At 43.8% G+C, this 25329-nt stretch overlaps 1 protein-coding gene across 3 annotated transcripts in view; it reads right to left on the bottom strand.

Annotated features, from left to right (window-relative positions):
* Positions 1 to 14942: 14942 nt before the first annotated feature.
* Positions 14943 to 25329, bottom strand: part of LOC123028670 — a 63688-nt gene continuing 53301 nt past the window's right edge. For 2 of the 3 annotated variants that reach the window (XM_044440852.1, XM_044440936.1), the window contains one exon: positions 14943 to 17336. In XM_044440852.1, coding sequence (XP_044296787.1) covers positions 17208 to 17336 — 129 coding nt within the window. In that variant the 3' untranslated portion in view covers positions 14943 to 17207. Of the gene's footprint in view, positions 17337 to 20669; positions 20682 to 25329 lie in introns of those variants that run through there. The other variant, XR_006415762.1, reaches the window with a different exon arrangement.

The raw sequence follows: 25329 nt of genomic DNA, 5'->3' as shown, positions 1-25329 counted from the left end.
ATCTATATCATGCCTATTCTCATGTTGGGACTCAAGATGGAGGAAGAGATGTAAGCTGCCTTGAGCACTTTGTAGGAAAAAGGCAGGATATAAATCAAATACATAAATAAATAAAAGGTAAACTACTACCAATCCAAGTATTTATTCACTGCTTGCAGCATTGTTGAGGTCCATGCTGAACATCCAAACCTGATGTTCTTCTACAGTGTTCCTCTAGGTATGTTACTTTCTGGTATCCACAAAGAAAAATTGCATGCCTTTATTTTCACAGAATGCTACACTGTGGCAGAAGGACATATTTACTTTCACTGGGGCAGTAGGGCTAATTTTTAGAAGTCCTTAGAACATTTATGACTGTCAAAAGCTGTTCCCTCTGTCTTCACTTGTGATGAGGAGCTAGTGTATCAAATTCAAATAAGGAAATCATCTCGTTACTTTGCCTTGTTCTTCACAACCCCTTCTTCTAAAACTCTAAGGTGGCACAGGTCCATGCTAGTTTCCTGAGACGAAGGGCAAGGTGAAACCCCTTTCCTTGTGCATCCACAAGTGGTCTAGCTTGGCAGCTGGATCTTCTTTCAGCACCGACGATGGGAGGATGCCCAAGGGCATCAGGCTAGTTCAGGGACTGCTGGCCGCCGCAGGACTAACAGGATTGAAGTGGAAGACCTGGGAGGTGCGATTCTTTCAGGAAAACTAGCGACCTCTAACACAGCTGCCAGCACCTGTAGGAGCCTACAATTTCCAGCATTCCTTGTGGGAAGTCAAGACGGCAGAAAACCGATTTGAAGTTATCTCATAGATGTATCCAAAGAGCATAACGTAAATTACTTCGTATTGCGCGTGCTATGGATCTTCTGTTTGAATGCTGCACACTCTCTGACTCCCCTTCCCTTCATGCTAGAATTTATTTATGGTTGGAAGGAAAAATAGTGTCAGCATTGCATTATAAAGCAGTGGGGCAAGAAAAGCAGTTTATCTTGCAGTACTGGCCCATGCCATGAAGGAAAGCCGTCCCAGGTTCCCTGCACGTCGTAGCACCACGCGTGACATGCACAACGTCAGAAGGCAGTGTCAGGCACTGGGCAATGAGCAGACTGCTTCTCCTGCGCTCCTTGCCTGCCAGGAATGTACCCTGCTCATAACCCGTGGAGTTAAGGCTTGTTCAGCTGTAATTCCAATCATCCATTTTGTAATCAGCTCCCAGATCCAGCAGACCAGCATGAGGTTGCCGCCTCATCTATCATTTTGATGTCCTTCAGGGCTGGCTGTTACCACGGCGATCTTAAAGACAAGGCAGGGGAGGCAGTTGGCCTGGTTCTAGTTGTTTGCACTGTAAAGCGGGAAACGGCTGCCAATCTGACAGCAGCCGGTCAGCAGATAAGTGTGTCCCCTGCGTACACGCACTCACATGATCCCTTTGCCTGTCCAGCAGCCAAGTGGGTGAGATGCCGGCATGGACCATCACCACTCGCTTGCCACTGTTCAAGGGCAGGACATGAAGGAAGATGCTTCCGTAGATTTTCTAGGCCAAGCATGGTGCAGAGTGCCAGCTAAGTGCTGCACATTCTCCTTTGGCCTGGAGATCCTCTGGCATCCTGGAGATCAAGTATATATTTTATTTATTTTATTTATAAGAATATATTTGAACAAAGAGGCTGCCAGAACTTCAAGCTTCATGGGGCCTAAAAGAAAAACAAACTGGATACCATTGAACACACTTTTCTAGAAAATACAGATTATATAGCTAACTGATTTGTGCAATTTGAACATCTGCATATGTCTATCATCAGAAGGTATTGTCGCCATATATACTGTGTATCTAATTTAGGCTACGTTCTCTTCTGTTCTGCTTCAGCCATGAAATAGTCATCTTCCCTGAAGGCAATAAAAGAGAGATCTTGAGTAGCGCTAACCCTTCAACTCTTTCAATAAGCCCACTGTACATAGGTTAAAATAAATTCTACCTGCTGTGAAAGAATATTATTCAGCTTGAATGGAATGTTCTGTAACTCTTGATGAGCACCTGGAGTTGTGAGCATGGAGGAATTGCAAGTAAAGGGCATGCTATTTTAGCCTCCTGACATTGTCTAGAGGCCATGGGATTGTTCAGATTGTCCCAGATTCAAGATCCAAGATCCTACTATTTTGGAGCTGAGAGTCTGAATGCTGGCCCTGGCACCACCCCATACAACTGGTGTGGAAAGACCTGTGCCAGTTGCCCCCCTCCAAGTTTACAAATCAGCTTCAGGAGGAAAAGTGGGGCATGCCAGGAGCAATGGGCAGGGAGGAGGCTGGAGCCGGTAAGTTATGCTGATTCCAATAGGTGCCCCAGCTTCCTTCACGCCCCTCTCCAGGCAGCTGAAAATGGCCAAAATGGAGGGCACCATGCCTTGCTCCTTGCATTGGATGCTCATAAGGCTCCAAATTTAGAAGCTCGCAAGCATCTGCTGGGAGGCAATAGAATGGTGCTCTGAGTTACAAGCACTTTCAACGCCTCATCCAGGGATATTTGTTGCAATCTTTAAGAATCCTTCTTATGTGGAGCATAAGCTATCACTCAGTCATATGAAATCTTTCCACTTTGTGTCATGAGACACAATAGTAACCTTCTGATTTTCAAATACTTGTGAAACTCAGCAGAGATCTGATTTTTAAGCACCTTGTTGTTAAGAAGTAAACTATTAAACACCAGAGACCTTGCAATCTTGCAAGCAAATCTTTAACTTGCAATTCCAGAAAGACTGGAGGATGATCTGAAATTAACTGCAGAGGAAGATTTCGTAGCAAACCTTTTCTATACCCTTCGCTGGTGGTGTTTGATTTAATAGCTTTCTCACCCAAGTTTAGCCTGAGTTAACCTTACAACACAAAGCTTTGGCTGTGTTTAGGAAGTAATCAAACCACCCTATCCAACAGGAAGAGAAGTTAATTCACACTATGTTAGAGGAATGTAACAAAGATCTTAGGCCTAGAGTCACTCACACCTCCCTCCAGAAAAGGCTGAAAGTTTTCCTGCTGTGGAGTGAACTCTGTCGCCCTTCACTCCTAACAACACATGGATGTAACATTGACTCCACTGTGGGTTTTTCCTTCTACATCTTTTTCAGCCTTTTCAATCCAAAGCATTTTCTTCCCCTTTTCTCTAAAGCTATCTGGCCCCTTTATCTATCTTCATATTCTGGCATTTAAAAAATCAGCTACTTTGGAATATCTAAAAGCGGAAGGTTCACACAAGGTGCACGGGGCTTCATGTTGCCTGTGAGGGTCAGCCAATCAGCACTGTGCACAGGCAGGAAACACTTTCTGCGTGGATGGCCCTTTTGACAAAGAGAGCTCTGCAAACCGGGCTTTCTGTATTTGTTGCATTTCTGAACCATCTTTATGGAACCAGCTAAGACAGTGTATAAAAAATCAGAAATAAAAAAATAATGAAAAGTTACAAACAGCCTTAAAAGACACAGAAATAACCTCCAGCAAACAGGAAGAACTGGTCATGCCTGAGCTTGATTCACTTCGGAAATTTAATGCAGCTGTCCAAAAACAGAGTGAGTATAGATTTACAGTAGAGTCACCATCCTAAGTTTGTCTGTCTGTTTTAGAGTTTCTTTCCTTCACAAACCTGGAAGTCTTGTGGCAAGCACAGACTAACGGCATCTAGAATGTGTCCTATTTCATACTGACCACCAGGAAGAATTTTGCATTTTCCTGTTCACCAAAAACATGCAGCAAGTCTAGGAGGGAAGCACAGAATTGCTTTAACCATTGTATTTTTTCCCTGAGTGCCTGCCTGTGGGTTTGCAAAGCCACAGGCAGCATTAAGCAGCTGGAAAGACAGGAAGTCTCTTCCTGGGAATATTGAGGAAATGCAGGCCTCTCTCCTCTTGTTCTCAAGACCACTAGCAACCTTCCAGCCTGTCCTTTTGTATGTGTCACCCACAGGATGCTTCATCCTTGGCTTTAGGTAGCAATTATGCATTTCTGCATTGGACAGCTAATGTGTGATGGGCAAGAGGCTTTCCCCAACCTAGTGTCCTACAAGATGTGTGACACTACAGCTGCCATCATCCCCACCTAACTTGGGAGTTATAGTCCAACATATCTGGAAGGCACCATTTGGGAAAGGCTGAAAGAAACATACAGTATGCAAAGGGAGCTGTTACCCATTAAAAAAACAGCAGATGTCAATACGAGTTCATACCATTTTTATGTCTTACCCACCCCCACATCCTGGGGAATGTAATCAGGTGAGAATAGTGAGCATTCTTGGTTAGAGCTTTCTGACCCCTCCCTGCAATAGATTCATCATTCTCTGCACAGGGGGAATGACAGCTAAACCAACTGATAAGCATTGCACCCACAATTTATTTGTACTGGTGTGAATGGTAACTGCTAGGTTCATTGGTCTTGCACACCAAACATACTTATTTATCTATTACATTTTTATACTGCGCAATAGCCCAAAGCCTCTCTTAGAACATAGCACTAGAGAATTCTCTAGGGTGCAAATGTCTGTATCCCAATACTCTATGTTGTTTTAGAGGCTTCTTTAAAAGAAAAGGAAAGATGCTATTTCCCTCAGCATTAACAAAGATCTACTCTGGTTACAGCAAGAGTTTGTTTATTCTGTGGACTTGTGCTAGCATGGAATTCAGTATTATACCCAACATTCTGTATTCTAGGAATGTTCACTTTCACTCTTTCCAGACATTTTTGCTCTTGCAAATCCAAGCTTGGGACATTGAAACTTGCTTACTTTCCATCATTTATTCAGATGGTCACTGTTGGCTTCTCTGGATGAAGATTCAAATGCTAACATTTTCCTCCATTATATCACTTTTAGCTGTCTGTATTAGCAGGTATATGGTTCATAAGCTAAATTTGGAGTTAGAAAGCCTACTGGGTTGTTGGCCCACTCTTATTTCAACATAACCATCAGCATGTTTTTTAAAGCAGGTGTGAACCTGAAGAAACACAGATAAGTTAACAGTAAGTCAGTTGTGCAATCATATGAAGCTGCTAATAAAAAACCACTGGGAATTGGAAGAAGAAAAATTAAAATTCTCCAAATCTGGGAAGCTTCTTCCAGCCTCCTGTTGCAATGTTGTAATCTTCCAAAGCCCACTTTGTTCAATGTGTTTTCATAACACAGAGATTATATTTGAATTTCACAGTTTCCTTGATTACATAATCTAAGTGCAGACTTGGCTCACCCATTGAGTAAATGGAGCACATGTCTGCAGGTTTGAGCGCTACAGGTTAGAAGAATGATAACCACATCCAACAAGTGCCAAGCTACTAAAAGGTACTACTAATTCCAACTCAGCCCTTTATTAGAACAAACGAATGAGGTCTTCCGTAATGGCTGAAAAGGAGGTAAGGGAAAGAGAAGGAGAAAGTGAGAAGAGATCAGAACTCAGTGCTTGAGGCTTGAGCTAAAGGTAGAATGTTGCTCCACTCAGGAAATCTTCAAGGCTCAGTTAGGCTACCCTTAAATGAGCTTGGATATATAGCCAGAATGGGGAACCAGTGGTCTTCCAGATATTGCTGGAGTACAACTCCCAGTGAACCCAACTAGGTAGGCCAATTTTCAGCAACAAGGGGATCTGCTCTCCAGCAAGAACTGGAGTGGCTCAGATGCACCACCTTATCTTTGCTTTAGGGAGAACTACTGAACTCAGAGGGTGCAAATGACTCCTTATCATGGCTAAGGCCAAATCTAGTCCACCAAAGGATAAGTCAGCTCCATCCACGACATGGCAGCCTTCTATTGCTCCATGCATTCTCAGGGACAACACATCAACTTTCACATCAGTCCTGAATTTCAGTGGACAGACCCTTTGGTTACAAAGTCCAGTGGTATGGTTCTGTTACCTTTGGGGCACTGGACTCACCATCTGCTGCTTTGTAGGATGCAGAAACAAGTCATGTGGCTGCTAGTGCTCTAAGTGTCTATTAGGTAAGACACTCCTTTGGAATTACCTTGTTTTACAGAGATATGCTCAAAAGATAGGTATAGTTTGACCAACCAGAGCTAAGGCAGAAGGACCACAGCTCTGGAATGTAAGAGAAAGCTGTTAACTGACGATGGCCATTGCCCTGTGTCAAAAGAAGAGGCCATTCATCCCTAAAAGAAAAGACATAAGAGGATCAGTATGAGTTAGTATGTATGTGTAGATGCAAATTTAGGAACAATGCCTACATGCAAATAAAATGATGTCACCCCATGGGGAAAGATGGTGACCAGGTGCCCTTTGTGCCTGGGTCTAGGTTAATGGGCAACATGTAATCATGTCTAATTTCAGTTACTTTTAAATTGAATTTGTTGTTCTTTGGTTTGCTGATTAAAGAGTTCAATTTGCTTTTTCTCGAGTAATTGTATGGAGTGAGCTGCTTTTTTGGGAGGGGGGATGCTGTGCAGACTGGTCTGGGAGTCTGGGGATGCAGAGTGGTTACATTTTTATTATTATGTAATAAAATCCCCTCCTTATTCTTATGGTTCTAACACAATGTGGACAGGACAGCCTGACAAACAAAGGATGCTTATAATATGGGATTGTCTTCTGACAGCCCTTCAAACAGAGATCAGCCCTCAGTAAAACAGGGCACATGGACACCCTACCCTAACTACTTGGCCACCTTTCCTTGATCTATGGTAATGCTAAAAGGAACATTAGTGAACGGAACTGAAGGGTGCAATCCCATGCATGTTTAGGCAGAAAAAAATTCAAAAACTCCCAGTAGTCCCCAGCAAGCTGCAATGTATGTTGTTGTAGGATTTTCTTCTGTCTATACATACATCCATAGGATTGCACCCTAAATAGGTCGTCTGTATTCTGCACTGAACCACCAGTCAAAAACTGCAGGCAGGGTCACAAGGAACATCACGTAGCAGACAGATGCCTGCTCAGTCAATTAAGCAATTAGCTGTATCACAGGCTAAGCAGCAACTTCCCAAGTAGCAGGCATGAACTGTAGAGTCCGATAATTAATGGCATCTCAGAGAAAGGAGAAGCCATTGTGACTGGGAAGCTGGCACAGCTGGGATGTTACAGTGCAGTGAGTAGTGGATTCTGCTGGGCTATTGACTGCCCTTTGAAGCCTTGGGAACACAGTGTCTGGGACAGGCTGATGACACCTGGAAAAACGCAGCATCTGATTGTTCTTGGGTCATACCTGCTAGCACTATTTGCTATTGAACCAGGAGCAAAATTGAGTTGATTGGCAGCACTGGGTGCTTGAAAGCAAACAGCTGGCCACAAGGAGCTATTGAAATATTCAACAAGTGCAGGAAAAAACTCATTAACAGAAGAAAAGCTAGACATAAAATAGAAACACTCTCAGGCTAGAACTATCACCAAAAACCAAACCAAACCAAAGACACTGTATAAGCCTTCAGAACCATTCAAGGTATCATTTAAGTCAGGGCTCATCAGAGGATCATGTATAAGTACAACATCTTTAATTAAAAGTAGAGTGACCCTTCCTAGTTTACACATCTAGACCCCATCACCCTATCACCTCCTGAATTCACAGGGTTGAGTATAGACAATCTGTGCTGGTTCCAGGCTTTGGGGCCCGTGGGGAGAACACACACAATTCCTTCAGTGGATCTACCTTCCCATTGCCACTGTCTCCAGCTGCTATTGCTCCTCAACCTCTTTCTCATCACTGCTACTAACTCTCCACTTAATAGGCAGAGAACAAGTGGGCAAGGAGGCCAGACACCTCCTGCCCCTCCTTCTCCCCATCACCATTGTTCAACCAGAGAAGGAGGCAGGGGAACCAGCAGGTTACCATGGTGAAGGGGAGGAGCAAATCCAGGGGGCTCTGCTCAGTGGGATCCTGTTGGGACATGGGTCCTCAGCATGAGCCCAGCCATGACCCTGGCCCTGAGGAATATGTCTGTGCACCAGAAGCTTTGCTCAACAGTGGCCTCCCAAGTCCACCATTGGATGTCATGACCCACCACCACGCTGGGCTGCTTCTTACTCAGCCATTGCTTGCAGCTCTGGAAGGTTACATGGCTCCCTGGAGGGGACACACAAGTGCTCCCATCCTGTCTATGGGAAGCAAAGCACCATCCCCGACGGGAACCAACTATAAACCTTCTGTTGTCTCTGCACTTCAGTGATTCCAAGAGCAAGTGCTGCAGCTGATCTAAATTAACATGGCAGAAGTACAAGGAGATGATTTGGGAAATGACTTCAGAATCACCAAGCCAGTACCAGATTCAGCAGGGATCCCTGGGAGCCAGTCTGCCAGCAGAAACAAACCCCAGTCATTGCAGTGAGTAATCTTGTTCACCAGCCACCAAAGGTGTAGCTGAAGACTCTTTCTTCAGGTGTGTCTGAGAAGAATCCTTCTCTGTTGCCGACATGTTCTGTCCTGTGCTAAGGACAGAATGATCAGGATCCTCTGAGCCTGATACATTTTGAATAATGGGTGTATGTAGTGCATGTATGTATGTATGTATGTATGTATGTATGTATTTATTTATTTATTTATTAAAACATTTTTATGCCGCCCCATTCGCCGAAGCCTCGGGGCGGCTTACAATGTACCATTTTCAAAGTGATTTCCTAATTACATTTGCTTTCAAAACAACCTTATAAGGCGAGGCATCATTAGTCTAATGTTTTCATTTGGAGAGCACAGACCAGCACTGGTGGATTGTCTTTATCATTAGGACATTGAATTGCATTTATATCCTGCCTTTTTTCCTCTTGTGAGGAGCCCAAGGCAGCTTACCAGGTTCTCCTCCTCTCTGTTTTATCCTCACAGCAACTCTGCTAGATAGGTTAGGCTGAGAGTGACTGGCCCAAAGCCACCCAGTGTGGTTCATGGCCGAGTGGGGACTAGAACCTACATGTCCCAGGTTCTCAGTCTTGCACTGGACCCAACACAACACAATGGCTCTCAGAATGGCATCGGGCCTCAAACTTCTGGCAACTGAAGCCAGGCACCCCACTCACTATGCTTCCAGAGCAGCTCTCAGAGGCAGCTATTGGTCTCAACTGCACTCCTCTGTAGCATCACCCTGAGAGTAGACAGAGCAAGGTATTGTAGCGTGTCCAGCCCAGCCAGCCAACATAACCTGAGAACCCAGTGGGAACTAGGGCAAGCTTATATAATGGTCCTCTCAGGGGCACTGCAAGAACTGAAATTGCTGGTGAACACTGTTAGACAAGCCTCAGGGTTGGGCCCTGTTGTGATGCTGAACTTCTGACCCTGGCCCTATATTGAACTTTCAAAGAGCTGGCTGTGGAAGTTTCACCCCCATTCAAACACATTTGAAGCCAGAGGTCTTTTGAGTGTATGAAAATATGTGTTTTCTCTTGGATCCCACTGGCACTAGCTTAAGGTTCTGCCTTGGCTTGTCTGTTTTAATTATAGAAAACTAAAATATTTGCTAAGCCAAAAGTGTTTTAGATTTAAATCCTATTTATATGTACTTCTGAGAGAGAGCCACCAGTCTTTGCAAAATTTCCTTCCAATTATTTTACTAAATACCTCAAGATTTGAATGCATCCAAGAATAACCTACATCCAGATGGCTCCATTTTGGCACCTGATGTGGAAGCATAGAAGGCCTTGAAAAGATGGCTGCTCCCAACCCTGAGGCATGCCAGCAGTGTGTCCTTGTGCTTTTGGTGGTTCCTGTAAAGGATGTTCATCCAGATGATCAGTCAAAGGGTTCCACAAGCAAAAGCACGAGTAGAACCCTGGAACAAGATGTTGCAACATAGAGAGCTTCTGACCAAAGTCCAGCCACTCCATTCCATTCCTCCATTGGTCTTTCTCTCCCACAACAAGAAGTCAACCTTCCATGTCCATGCTGGTTCTCATCAGTCTACTTTGGGAGATCTATGGGGAGTGTACAAGTGTGGAGATAGACATACCAGTACCTGTTCCAAGCTATTTTTCATTTATACCAACTGACAGCTTTATAATCTGTCCCTGAGGACATTTTAAATTAAGCTTTACAGTATGCAAAAGAATCAGACCCATCTGGACAATGAGAGAGTTCTTTCTGTACTTTTTAATCTATATGTCCCCTCCTCTCTTTCCAGGTATTCCCTTCCATTTCCCTCCCCACTCTTCAGTTCTTAGGCATTATCCCTACACCACCTTCTATGGCATTGAGCTAGTATTGGTCTGATTTGAAACTGGGTTGCCCTCTTAGGATTTTTTTTCTTGGTGCCTGCAGATTTGGAATTAGTCTGCATTTGTCAAAGCCTGTCTCTTGTGCAAGGAAGTGGGTTTAGCATGTCAGTCTTAAATTGATACATACTTTCTGGGGAAGGCAATAATGCTAGGGAAAGTTGAAGGTACAAGATGAAGACCAAATATGGGATGATTCCATAAAGGAAGCACCAGCCTTGAATTTACAAGAGCTAAGCAGGCTGCCATGGACACGCCACTTTGGCAGGCATTCATAGGGTTTCCATAAGTCATAAATGACTTAATAGCACATAACACACTCCAAGCCTAATGGTGATGTATCTTTGCCCCCCTGTGCTGGCAATAGTGCAGAGAAAGAGGAATGAATAATTGTATTAATGGCTTTGAGAAGGGGAAAAAAGAGGGCTGTTGCCACTGCAGCAGTTGCTGAAGAACTCAGCAGAAGGGCATGGGCTGTGCTCCTTGGGAGATCAAATAAATGGATGGATGGATGGATGGATGGATGGCTACTTCTACTTCTAAGTGTGCTCAAGTGAACTGACTCCATGCGCCTCTCTTAAAGTCCAACTCATCTGCTTGTGGCCTGTACACAGTGGCTGCAGGGACAGCCCGGGTGAAGCTGGCCCGTCTCAGCTTCTGTGCCAAGAGGACACAGCATGGCAGGCTGTCCTCTGCCATGTTGCTCCTTCGTCTGAGTCCTGGATCTTGGCTGGCTTCCTTTCATTCCACAAACAGCCCTTCCTTGGCTGTACAGAAAACAGTACTTGAAATGTCTGCAAGCTTTTCCTGGAAAGGAGAACCGTGTGTCAGGGCCAATTTGGGGGACATGCAGCAAGCCGTTGGTCAGCACTGGATACAGCTGGGGATCCATGTAGGCAGCAGCACTGCCATGCTGGAAATTGGGTTTCCTGAATGAAAGTCCAATTTCTTCTTTGCAACTTACCTTATCACGTAAGTAAATGTTCACAGAAACAGCTGAATAGTCTCTAATGTGTTTGTTCAAATGTGGTAATATGGGTCAATATGTATATCCTGCTCTCCACTGACTCTTCAGAGCTTCCCTGGCTTTTCTGTGGTCCCACCCAGCCCCTTTGAAAAGCTTTAAATGCCTCTCTCCTTATCAGCAGGAACTTAAAGCTAAAACATAGTGGTAACTTTGGCTCCTCCCCTTTTGTCTTCATCCCTACCCACTCCTGAAGGGTCCCCCTGAAGACCTTCTACAAGGTGGACTTCAGCTCCCAACCCTCGCTTTTCCTGTACAATGTGGCTTCCCTGTGGCTAGGAAACCTGACAGCATACTGAAATATATATTTTAGAATAAACAGCTTTGTGCAAGAGTCTCCTCCCCGACACATACACACTGATTTCAACACCCTTGGTATGACAATGTCTAGGCCTGTTTTCAGAGCATCCTATCTGGTAGGGGCAATATTCTGTCCCCACTGCTCTTTTCTCCCCCTGAAAACCATTCTGGGAACCATAAGTGGCTATTGAACGGTATACAAAAGTGATGGATGGATGGATGGATGGATGGATGGATGGATGGATGGATGGAGGGTAGAATCTTGCATATTCTCTGAGGAGTTTCTTTGTACTGCACAAAGAAAAGCTAAAGTTACAACCTTATACTCACATATTATTAGACGTATACCCTACTTTTCTCCAAAAATGGTATACAAGGTGGCTAACAGTAACATATAAATTGAAAATTAAATCTTTCATCTTAAACAAATTTTAAATCTTTGCTCACAATAAGCCCAGTGACCTCAGTGTAATTTGCAGTTAACTAAGCAGGCATGAAATGGCATTGCTAAATTTGTTTAAACCCACCAGCATTGCTACTTTTAAGTTTGAATTGGAGAGTGGCTTCAACATATAATCCAAAGAAAGAGAAAAGGGCACAAATTAACCTGCTCTATCCAGCTTCAGTTGGTTGCAAAGAAGTGATTCAAAAGTATTCTTTGACTGTTTTATTTTTCTTTCATTGTCCTACTGCTAACAGAAGATGTGGCAATGCTCAGTTGGTGTAGACTGCCTTGAAGAGGAAATAACTCATTCACAATAAATGCCATAAACCGTTATTGGCTGTGATGGCTTAACAGGACCCTTTCCACCCTTGCTCTGAAGTATAAAGTACTGTTTATTTCAACTTACCCCCCACCACCCCAAAAAACCACTGAGATGACAGGCAGAAAAAACTTCAGTGGGTATGATCCCATTGTGTCCGCCATTTGAAGAAGTACCTTTCCTTTACAGCACTGGGGGAGCGGGGTGTAGAATTACTTTTCTTCAAAGTACAAAAGATATAGTCTTGAGCACTGGAAGAAAAAAAAAAGCAAATTGCACAGCCTTATGTATCTCCGTAACACAAGGGTGTCCAACTTGTGGTCCTCCAAATGTTTTGGCCTACAAATCCCATAAATCCTTACCACTAGCTATGCAGGGCCATGTGTCCTCAAGAATGGAGCTCTTCCAACAGCGTCCACATATTCTTCTCCTCCTTCCCCACTTTGTGTATTTCTGTGCCTAGAAAGGTCTCAGTGTATGAGACAGCTAAGGTTTAGAACTACACCTTCATTTAGTCTCTTCCCCCATTTTAGGAGCTTTCATCTCTCAGGGGAAGCACCTGCATGACTCTAGCTAAGACACAACAGGATGAGGGCTGCTGTCATATGTTACAGGAACTGCCCTGGCTGCTTAACCACAGGCTCAACCGCCAACCAGCTGTGCCAAGCTGGTATCAGAGAGTAACCTCTGAACAAGAGAAGGCGTTCAAAACAACTGCTGTCCTTGGGCAGATAAAGAATTCCTATAGACAAACAGCTGTAGAACTTATTGGCGCTACAGCTCGTACATCAGTCTTACAAATACTTCACTTATCCTCCAACTGCAGTTCATATAACATTTAAATAGTGGGCTCAGTCTAAGGGCATGGACGGAATGTGGGATGTGAAGCAGCAACCTTGTCTGAGCCAGCCCAGCCAGGAAGCAGGCTGGGGCACCCACACCAGGTGCTGGAGCCAGAGAAGGGGGCAAAATGTACCGCTCCTGCTGACCCCAGACAGGAGGGTCCATCACCAATGCAATGAATATTCTAGAAAGCCCTGCCAGCCCTTCTTCTGTCCTGGCATTTGCCACGGTGAAAGAACAGCCTACAGGGTTCTCTGGGGCAGCCACCCACTCTCTGTTTCTTCACTGGGAGCTCCGTGGCTGGAAAAACTGGAGGGCTCTTGTGAAATCTCACCCAGGTCTTGTTTGATCTGGAAGGCCACTTCCTTCAGCCATGTGGTTCTCCATAGAGCTGGCCAGAGGAAATGGGTGGGGGACACAATCTTAACTTGTTATTACTAAATTGCATTTATATCCCAGATTTCTTTGACTTGCAAGAGGCCCAAGGTGGCTTGCAAGGTTCTCTCCATTTTTCTCCTCACAACAACCACCCTGTGAAGTAAGTTAGGCTGAGAGTCCATGACTGGTCTAAAGTCAACCTGAGGGATGAATCTCCCGTTAACCAGGCCAATGCTCTAGCCACTCTACCATACTGACTCTCACAATGATGCAATAGAGGAGTGGGAAGGAATGCAAGGCAGCGGCACATGTTCACCAATTCAGGCACTGAGAGCTTGCACCAGGCCTGAATATTACTGAAACCAAGCAAGTCTAGATCACCTGGGAGAACACAAAAAATCTATGTATTCTACAGAGTTCCATCAGAAATGAAAGTTGAAATATAAAAGAAATTTTAAAAATATCAAAGGCATCCCAGCAGGAAATTGAATCCAAAACTCCCAACAGGTAGGGCCATCCCCAGCTGGTATGAAAAATGTAACATATTGTCTCACCCCCCCCCCCCCCACACACACACAGGATAGAGAGCAATGCCACACTGTTTGTTGACCAGCATCTTTTAACTGGCCATCTTCTGCTTCTGGACACAAAGGTGCATTTGTTATCAGTAATGATAAGGTGTTTTCTCCTGATGAAGTGATCCCTGGTATACTAGAACTTCCAGAATTGTGGAAGCTCAGAGATAGACACTTAAATTTACAATTCAGGTCTAATCCAGTCTACCCCCATCAGATGGCCTCCAGGTGTTTCAGATTACAGCTACCATAATCCTTGGCCATGTTGTCCATGGCTGCTGGGAGTTCTAGATCAAAACATTTCGACTTCACCAGGCTGGGCACGGCTGGACCACACACCATAACCCTCTTCCCACAACAAGTCTGTTCTCACTTTCAGCAGACAGCAACAGATAAGCCTGCTCTAAATGAACATTCACAGCAGCATAATTCAGTTCTCCTCAACATCCTCCGCCACGGATAGTATTTGTCTGCTTCCAATAATATGCTTCATGGACATTGCATAATGCAACTGCTCACAATGATCTCATCACAATTCTTTGGAAAGACCCAAACTGCAAACTCATAGTGTTGCTAACAACCTCTCTGTGAGGAAACTGGTGCTCATCAAAGCCAACCAGAGGAAATAGAGGGGTTGGGAGGAAACACCAGCCCACTATTGCAGCCAAAACTGAAACGTCTATGCCTGTATGACTGTGCTGAATTTGCATAGTAAGATTGCATTCAAGCTTCGTTTCCCTTGGTGTGGAATGAGGAATATTTTCATGCAGCGCCCCAGTGGGTCCTGTCTACCATAAAATGAAAATGTTGTTTTTTATTTCTTTAGCACCTTAGCATTCAGAGAGAACAAACTGCCATGAATTGTAACTTTATTGTTTTTGTTGAAAAACTGGAGAGAGAGAGAGAGGGCGGGGGGGGGGGGGTTTACAAAAGTCCTAAAGAAAGGCAACATCAACAGAGGCTGTCTCTCCTCCATTCCTTCATCTAGGAGCATCATACGAGACAGCATCCTCTAGGCCAATTAAAAATAGCCAGTTTAGCAAAGACATAAAGCATTCTGCAGTGCCTGTGGAACAAAGTGAAGGCTTTTCTATATGGGAAGCACCCCAAAGCCTTGACACACACCATTTGTAGGCCAAACCTAATTTACAGAACTGGCAAAGCCAGGTTACATTTGCCCTTGTTGTTAAGATAGGAAGGCCAAGTCTAAAGGGACTGTAGATCCTCATATGTATTATTGACCAAACAGCCTGCAAAAAAAGGCATCTTCAGGATTAAAAGACAAATTCCCCTCCTTCAACTGAAGGAGCAAGGGAATACCCCTGTTGCACTTTGTTATTGTTTTTGTCTCATCCCAGTGGACAAAGAGCAACAATCTGATTTTCTTTCAGTAATGCTGGTGAAAAGAGTTGGACACATCCCTGAATTAGTCTTGCATGGAATGGTGTAATAAGAGATCCCTTCATCCTGATGCTCTTGCTACCAGCATGTATATGCACAGCTTGACATGGAGGACTGAAGGCAATGGAATCAGCTCTTTAGTGCAGCTTAGAAAGCCTCTGACCTTAAGAATCCAATGGAAACAAGAGCAGTTTGCTTAGCCCTTTCTGTAGGGGCTATGTTTTGTAACAGATTAAAATCTGAATTCCTAACTATAAAAGAAAGCAGAAAAATTGTCCACCCTACGGCCATTCATATTTTTCAAACATTGTTTTAGATGTTTTTAAAGTAAAATTAAAAATGGAAATTGCACAGCATGCGCTTCCTGGGCTCTTCTCCATATTATTAAGTACACAGCTAAGAGCAACTTTGGATACAAGACTTTGAAAGCACATTGCTAGAACTTAGTTTCCTAAGGTTCAATGTATATGGTAGATGCCAATGGAGGAGGAGGAGATGCTATAAAATAGGAGCTGGCAGCCTGCTGTGCTTCAATGCGTTGGACTACACCCATCGTGCCTGACCACTGGCCATGCTGGCTGCAGCAGGTGGGAATTATCATCCAAAGCATCTTGAAGGTACAGAATGCTCGCCAATCCTATACAGATGTGACTCATTGGTCACTCTGTTGTGAACAGAGGCAAACAGAAGAAAGATCACCAACACAGGGAGGAAGAGATTGCAGCCCTATTAAAGCGGCCATATTGCCTCCCTAAAATGCTGTGATTAAAACATTTCTGCTTCCTGTGTCCCGTCACCCATATCTGTAAGAGGTAATTAGGCAACAGGATGGGAACATCTATAAACCTCGGCTCCCAGGGCCTGAGCATGGTATAACATCCACCTGAACTAGGGGGTTAGATATAATTCAATGACAATCCCTCATGTGCATTTCTGCCCATGTGGGTTGCAAAGGGGTGGCCCCAAGCATGTGGGCTGCCATTCAAAAACCATCAGCTGGGCCATATGGGATAGCAATACAAGGAAGTGACACTCACACAGCTCAATAAGGGATGTGCAGAAGGGGCCAACATGAGAGGAAATTCATCCCTTCCCCTCTAGTCTCCTGCGTACCTTTAGGGTAACACCATCTAGCCAGTCACAGCATAGGGTGCTATACTGCAGACTGCACAGGGCAAAATATAGGACATTTTTTCACCCCCAGATGGAATAGTTATTTGAGCTATATTTTCCTAGAGTTGATTTGGACCATGTAAAATCTCAGTGTGCTTCTTGCTCTAGCCCTGTATCAGCGTCACACAACACAAGTTAAGACAACCCTCCATGAGCAGCTAAGGCCACATTTGTCTGGTCACAAGGAGACCAGAGATCTTCCCAAATACTGATAATGAGCTGATCCAAGGGGATAGCCCAGTGTAGAAGGAAGAACTCTACTAGATTTGGGTGGGAAATGATAGAAACATGCTGAGTCCTCACATTCCAGTACATGGGCAGCTGCTCACTCATTTGGGCAATATACCAACTTTCTTGTAAAAGAAACCAGCAACTTCTTTTATAAGAATTGCACTATGGCTTATGAGCCTAGAATGCACATACATTCCCTTTCCACCAATCTTCAAAGTTACGGTGGCATGAAAAACTGGACTACAGAAAAACCAGTTTCTTGATGGCATTGCAAATACATGCTCCCTCCCACCCAGCCCCAGTCCCTGATGGGGCAGTTGGTTGGTGTGATGATTCCTGAGAGTTTTGAGCATTTCCTTCAGTAGGCACATGATGGATCTTCAACTGGAGCTATTGGGCTCAGAGGATTCAAGGTGCTCAGGGATCGGAAGGCAAAAGTCGACGGGTCATACAAAAAGTGAGGTGTTGGCCGGCTCCCATTGATGTGCTGTGTAGAAAACAGAGAAAAAAAAGTCAGGCATCAGTACCCATTAGACCAGCTAGTGTACAGAGAGGCCTGGTGGCCTGGTAATTAAAAGAAAAAGCAAAGAGTTGATGTGGCTAAAAAGGTCTATACAAAGCAGTAAGTCATCATCAACAACAGTCCAAAGCAGAAAAGCATTGCATATCAAGAATAAAGCCAGCAGAGGCTGTCTCGTTCCAGCTACAGTATTGAAAAGCACATCTAAACAAAGTAATTCTAAACACAGTTTCTAAAGCTTCAGAGCAGGGGTGCAAAAGCTCTTCAGCCTGAGGCTTAAGTACCATTTCAGAAAAACTTTCAGGGGCTATATTCCAGCAGTGGGCAGGCTGAAGGCCAAGGCAACAGGCCTCAAACACCAGCTTCATGTAACCTGAAAAGCTTGCTAAATGCCTTAGCAGGGGCATTTCAACCTTTCAGAATGGGGAAACAGCACAAAAATTAATGGTGGTGGATAGGGAAGTGGGCGGGGTCAGGGAATGGGGTCAGGATACCCGGAGAACCCCAGAGACCCAGCCTGGGAGCCCAGGAGGGCTGCATTTGAGCCTCTAGGCCCACTGGCTCAGAGTAAGGGGTCCTGGCCAGATTTCTGCTGCAGAGAGCTTCAGAAACAAAGGGTCACCACTGAGAAGGCACCACTGTTCATGTCTGCTGGTAGCAAAACCTTGAGCAGCATCTCCTCTGAAGGCCAAACTAACCTTCAGTTTGTACACACCATAACAGGCCTTCCAATAATGGGTGCTGAGCCCCACTCCTCTAAATCAGGATTAACTTCTCATTCCAAACAGTAAGCTCTAAAGACCTGCGGAACTCTCTTGTCCTGCTCAGGCACAGTTCTGCTTTGGCAACTCCTCAGCCTTCATTTTATATTTATATTGTTATTTATTTTATATTGTTAATTTTATATTGTTATTTTTGTATTTCATTGTATTTTATTTTGTGCTGTGAGCCACCCCAAGGCTTCGGCAAGGGGCGGCATAGAAATGTTTCAATAAATAAATAAATAAATAAATAAATTTCCCCCTTCTCTGCATTGCCTCGGCTCTGCGGAACACTAACCTTTTCTCAGCTTTCTTCAATAAAGAGAGCAACATAAGCAAATGTGACACTGCGTAACGGTATGCATGCAATGGCATGTCTCTTACCCAAGAGGAGTAAAGGGGAAGCAAACAGAGGGCAGGATAGGTGTTGGTGAGAGTTAAGTAAGAGATGAAAGTATTCAGCACAGTTTAACTTTTTGCAAAGTAAATGAAAGGCAGCTTTATTTGCATATGATATTTCATTACACATGTTAACACATTTCCTAGGCATAAAAAACCCTCACAATTAAGAAAGGGGAGGGTTTCCTAGAGCAGCTGTCCCCAACCTGTTGCCTCCCAGATGTTTTCCATGGTCCATTGGCCATGCTGGCTGGGAATTATGGAAGCCATGTCTGACAACACATCTGGAGGGGACCAGGTTCGGAGAAGCAGTGTATAAATTTGACAGTGCTCCGTTGGTTAGGTATGTGCTTTAATAAGTACCACTTTGGACAAGCCCATGTGTAGCTGGTCTAAATATCAAGACTCCCCTGTGCTAATACTTAGAGCTAGCAGTACTGTGTTTATGCAGAAGCAGGATTCAAGTGAAAATATGTAGGGCTACAGATTGGAGGTGATCAAGCAGATTCTACAAACCCCTGCTGTTTCCTTTCCTGCCTCCCTCACCTCACCCCAGCATTCCTAAATAGCACTGTTTACTCAACCATCTTGGATAGATGGCCTTTTGCAAAGTATTAGGAGTTTTGGCAAACAATTAGCAGGTCTTTCATCCCTGAAGTGACCTCTGACACTTTATGGCCATGTCTGTCATGGGGTGGTCACTATATCCAGGATTTCTCTCTTTGATCCATGCATATTCCCTAATGGATTTTGACTTACAATCAAACAGCTAAAAGGTCATGAGCAGAAAACTCTTCTGTGTGACTGACCCAGTCAAAAGGGTCAAATCCCTTTGTCAGAGAGAAAAGGGGTCCCTTAGATTATCTGGTTCATTCCTTCAGCAATGCAACTTGCTTCTTAGCCCAGGAAACAAGGGAGGCATTCCATTTCACTAGAAGTCAAGGCTCAGACCCATACACTTCAATATTTTTATTAATGACTTTGAGAAAGAAGGTAGAATATTTATCACAGCTAATACTCTAAAAGACAAACCAAATTGAACATGATCTTGATAGGTTAGAAAACTGGGCAGAAGGTAAAAGAATGATTTTTAATAGAGACAAATACAATACTCATTTTGGAAAGAAATCTAATGCACAGGTATATGATGGGGGATACCTGACTTGACAATAATATGTGTTAAAATAATCTTGGAGTTGCAGTCAATCCCAAGCTGAATTTGAGTCAGCAGGGTGTGGCACAGTTGAAAAAGAGGCAAATACAAATTCAGGTTGCATCAACAGTTTCTAAGACAGCAATCCTATGATCCTGAGTAAGCATTACAGGAACCATAGGATAGTTCAGATTGTTCTCTCTGAGGTTGGAGTCAGCACTCCAACTTAAGAAGAGAGAATCAGATATTTGTCTCTACTCCCACATAGTTAGCATAGAGTGTGCCAATTCCTTGTATGAGGTCAGAAAATTGACCTCAGAGAGGAGTCAGTTTTCTGGGAAGGGAAACTGGAGAGACCAGGATCCCATTTAGACTGGGCCTCCTTCAATTTCCTTCCTTAACTCTCCAAAGCATCCTTGGTAGATGAGCTGAAGAGATTATGGGTGGAGCAGGGTAGAAAGCATGGAATAAAGGACAGGGAGGTGCCTCTTGCCCTGCTATTTTCAAAGCATAAAAATATTGAAAGCTCCAAGTTTGTAGGCTTCTGAGCACCAAGAGTGTAGCTGCACTGCACACTCAATCATGGGAAGTACCAAGTTCCATTGTATTCTGTACTGTATTCAGACCTCAACTCAAGTACTATGTCTAGTTCTGAACATCATTTAAGAAGGATGCAGATAAATTGAAACAAGTTCAGAGAAGGGTAGCAAAGATGATCAGGGAATAAGAAATGGAGTCTCTGCATTGAAGGAAATGGATATGTTTAGCCTTGAGAAGAGAAGAGGAAAGTAGGAAACCAAAGTGCTTCTCAAGTACCTAAAGTGCTGTCAGACACAGGAGGGCCACAATCTATTTTATATCATCATAGAATGTAAGAAAAAATTATAAGCTTAAGTTACAGGAAAGCAGATTTTGCTAGAATACCAGAAAAACTTCAACATTGTCAGAGCAGTCAGAATATGAAACTAATTGCCTAGGGAGGTAGCGGGCTCTCCATTGCTGGAGGTATTCAAGCAGAGACTGAACAGCCATCTGTGAAGTAAGCTTTAAAACTAGATTCCTCTCCTGACCAGGATGGGGACTTGATGGCCTAACCCACCATGGATTATTTAACCTATGATGACTGCAGCATGGATGGCCATATCCATAAACCCAGAGACTGTAAGTTATGCAATGGGTAAATAATCCTTCCATAACCCATGGTTGGTTCTAGGACTGGATACTGACTGATGGCTGCATGTACACCCTGCATACCACAGCCTCATCATGGGTTAAATTTTATTTATTTATTTATTTATTTGATTTATACCCTGGCTTTTTCCTACAAAGGGCTCAAGGCAGCTCACACCATTCTCCTCCTCCATCTTATCCCAACAACAACCCTGTGAGGTAGGTTGGGCTGAGAGTCTGTGACTGGCCCAAAGTCACCCAGGTGGCTCCATGGCCGAGCGGGGACTAGAACCCAGATCGTCTGAGTCCCAGTCCCATGCTCTTAACCACTGCACCACACTGACTAGATAACCCATGGTGGACTACTGTGTCATGCAAACCACCTCTAGCATCCTATGAGAACTGTCATATTATGCAACACAGATTATCTTCTCAGAGTCCTTTTTTTGCAAACTTGATAATCATTCCTATAAGCCTCTGTGACCATTTAAGAATAATATTGGGTGGGTTTAGATGACATGAGAAGCCATAGTGAAATCTTACTGTTGTGCATCTGTTGTGTTATCCAGACCCAGTTCCAGAGTTCCTGCATGGTAGGATCAGTTTTCTGAAACCATGGAGTAAATCAGTGGCCTGTTCTAAGGTTCCCATTCTTCACTGTGGTTTCTCCGGTCATCTGGACCCAAGATCACCATTTACCATTGTTGGTATGGAAACACAATAAATAAGATTCCCCTGGCAAGAACAGTCATGGAAGAGACTACTTCCAGCCTTTGATCTCTACTTCCCTCAGGCCCCTTGCAACACACATATTACTGCATGCTTTATTCCCACTGGCTGAGTGATGTGTCCGCCTCCCTGTTTATTGTTGGGAGAAGGCACTGCCCAAGTAACCACATGATGTCCGACCAGTAAGTTCCAGCAAAAATCTGCATGCTGTGGAAACAGCAGAGGGCTCTTTGTTTCTTTGTGTGAATCAAGACATTATGTTTTAATTTTCAGTTGTATGAATTACAATAATACACAACTGACCGAATAAAGGTAATATTTGGGCGTAGAATGAGGACAAAGCTTAGTAAAAACATGCATTAGAAGCAGTGCTTACGCAAACCATTTCCAGAGCGGTAGTCGTGCTCATGTTTCAACAAAGAGCTCTGTGGCATTTTAAGGCTAACGTGTTTTATTACGTCACATGCTTTCATAGACTAGAGATCACTTCACACACAAAATGCAATTCTAAATTGGCAGGCTGTGTATGTCTGTTTATACATAACAAGGGAAATTGTGAGCAGTTGGGTCAGAGAGCAGTTAAATGCAAAAACAATGAAGTAGGTAATTACTTTAAATAGGGGTGCACAACTTGTGTCCTTCCCAGTGTTTTCAGCTAAACTCTCATCAGCCCTAGTCACAAAGACAACAGTGAGGGAAGAGGGGAGCTGTAGGCCAAAGCATCTGAACAGTCACAAATGGCCCACTTGTAAAGTATGTAAAAGCAGTACTCAAAGAACAGTGTTGATGATAATACAAACATTCTTATATGACTGGTTTGCATAGCCTTCAGCTGTTGCAGGATATACCCATTCAGAAACACCAGAATTCAGAGCAAGAAAATACATACATACATACATACATACATACATACATACATACATACAGGGGGTTGGCCCTGATGGCCTTCACGGCCCCTTCCAACTTCACTGCAGTGGTACCTTGGCTCACAAAATTAATCCATGCCAGGACTCTGGTCGTGACCCAAATTGGTCATGAGTCAAGTCAAATTTCCCCATAAGGTTCAATGTAAATAAGGTTAATCCATTCTGTAAATATTGTTTTTAATCGCAGGGAAGACAGGCACTATCGCAGGCACGCTCAGTGGGAAGACGGGTGCGATTGTGGCCACCTCCCCCCGCAAAGCACGATTGCGGCCATCTGCCCTCCTCCCCGAGCATGACTGCAGTCATGCCTGTGCAGGGAAGATGGGTGTGATCACGACTGTCACCCTATGCAGAATTTGCAACCTGAGGAAATTTTTTCCTGAAATTTCTGTTTGCGACCCGATTTGATTGTGAACTGAGCATAATCAGTCATTGCCATGATCATGGTCAACATCAAATGAAGCACCAGTCTGTTTACCTTTTCCTCCTATACTGAATCATTATCTGAAGAAAAAATAAGTTTCAAACATTGTTTAACCCATAGTTAGTTGTAGCCATGTGGTAGTGGGGGTTCTGCCTGCCATATGCTCATTGCTTTCACTTTCAATCAACAATCCACTCATTCCTGAGTTGTTTAGAAATTAGCAATCCTTGTTGGGCTATCATTGAGTTGTTCAACCCTCAAATAATCCAAAGTTCCAGATTCAGACATAACAATAACAACAAAGGAGTAGAGCATTCTTGGGTTGTCCATGGAAAGCAACAGATATATACGAGGCAGCACACTCACTCACTGCTGCTTGGTCTTGACAATTCCTGGGTTAAATGACCCCAACTGAACCAGGTCAATCCTCACTAACTCAAGTGATGGTATTTCTATGAATTTCCCATATTTTCATGTATTTGCCTATATAAACCTGCTTCATGACACAAGGAAAATCAAAGAGTCATAAAAGAGCAGAGTTGGAAGGGGCCATGAAGGACATTGGGTTGCAATTTACACCATCCCACTCAGATGACTACTGTTCAGTTTCTTTTTGGATGTCTCTAGTGTGGGAGAGCCCACAATCTCTCTGGGCAACTGGTTTCACTGTTGTATTGCTCTGACAGTGAGGAAACATTACCTGATATCTTGCCTGAATCTGGTTTGTCACAACTTGAGCTGATTATTGTGTGTCCTATACTCTGGTGTGAAAAGAAATCTTGTCCTTCCTCTTTGTGCCAGCCTTTGAGGTACTACTAAAGTGATATCATGTCCCCCCCTCAGTCTTCTCTTCTCAAGGCTGAACATGCCCAGTTCTCTTAGTCTCTCCTCACAGGGCAATGTTTCCAAAGTCCAGATCATTTTTGCTGCCTTCCTCTGGACCTTTCCAATTTTTCTGCATCTTTCTTAAATGTTGGTGCCCAGAACTGGACACTGTATTCTACATGAGATCTGACTAATGAAGAGGATAGGGAAATTATTACTTCTCGAGATTTGGATGTGGTACTTCTATTAATGCATCCCAAAATAGCATTTGCCCTTTTTACAGCTACATTGCATTGTTGGCTCATATTTAGCCTGCTGTCTACAATAACTTAAAGGTATTTTTAGGTTTTCAGTACTGCTGAGTCATGTATACTCCATCTTGAAGCAATGTATCTGTATTCCTTTTCCTAAGTGGAGGACTTATCCTTTCTTCAAGTATACAACCAACTCTTTTTACCACATTTACATAAAACTTAAAGGAAAATAACCCACAAAAAACCCTACTGGCTTTGTTGTAAGGGGAAAATATTTATTTATTTATAATTTCAGAAGAGTAATCCCTTGGGTCTTATAGCCACACATTAACCCTTCAGCTGGTATTGCAGCCCACATAATATGGGTCTTTATATGCATTTTCACCAGAAGGTGGCACAACTGAAAACACTGATAAGATGGAAGGTCTCCAAAGGAATCAGTACAGGATTCAGTGTTGCGGTAGAGGAAGGCCTATGGTTTCACATTCCTTGACTTAATAAATCCAAATGTCCACAATAAGGCCTGAAATTCAACAGGAACTCATAGGAAGACTCCAAAAATGAGTTTGGTTCCCTTCAAACATCAAAACCCTAAACAACTGAGGCAGTCAAAGGAAGGTCAGAAACTATCTTGGGTGCTTCCGACATCCTGCTCTATACCATCCAACCTATACATATGCCTATGCAAATGTTAATGCAAATCAGTGTCTTTTTTCAGCAATGTTTAAGTGCCCACCCTACCCACATACCAAGGCGGCATTTTCTGATGGAAGATTGAAATGCTTCAGGTGAAACTCAACAATCTGTAGCTCTGCCCAGCAAAATCACATCCAATGCCATCACCTCCACCACCAAACACACATACCCTTGAACTCTGTTGGCTGACCATGAACACATGGTGGGGGGGGGGTCACATTTTAAAGAGTCTCCATTCACCAGCCGCCTGCTGTGGTATTATGGATGGTGTATACTCTGGCAGGCCTCAGAGCAGGAGGGTAACATAGCAACCTTTATTCAGAGCTAAAGGGGCAGAATTAATCAGACAGATCTGTCCCTCTTCTGTGCAAAGCAGCAGCTTGCCAAGACGGAGACAGGGAGAAAGAGGACAAAAAGCCAGGCATTGCCCTCCATTTTAGAAATGCCAACCATCGAGGAGGATTGGTGAGCAAGCAGCAGCTGGATCTTTTCACTGCAGGTGGGCAATGCAGCCCATGTGTTTAGGAGGGGATGGATGACAACTCAATGTCAGGACTTGGAATGCCTAGATTTAACAGCAGAATAAGGCCTGGGGTCCCTTACATGGGTCGCAGTAATGGAAA

This window comes from Varanus komodoensis, unplaced genomic scaffold (genome assembly GCF_004798865.1).
Source record: "Varanus komodoensis strain SLA01 unplaced genomic scaffold, ASM479886v1 scaffold1, whole genome shotgun sequence".
NCBI lineage: Eukaryota > Metazoa > Chordata > Lepidosauria > Squamata > Varanidae > Varanus > Varanus komodoensis.
This window is presented reverse-complemented; position numbering and strand designations above follow the sequence as displayed.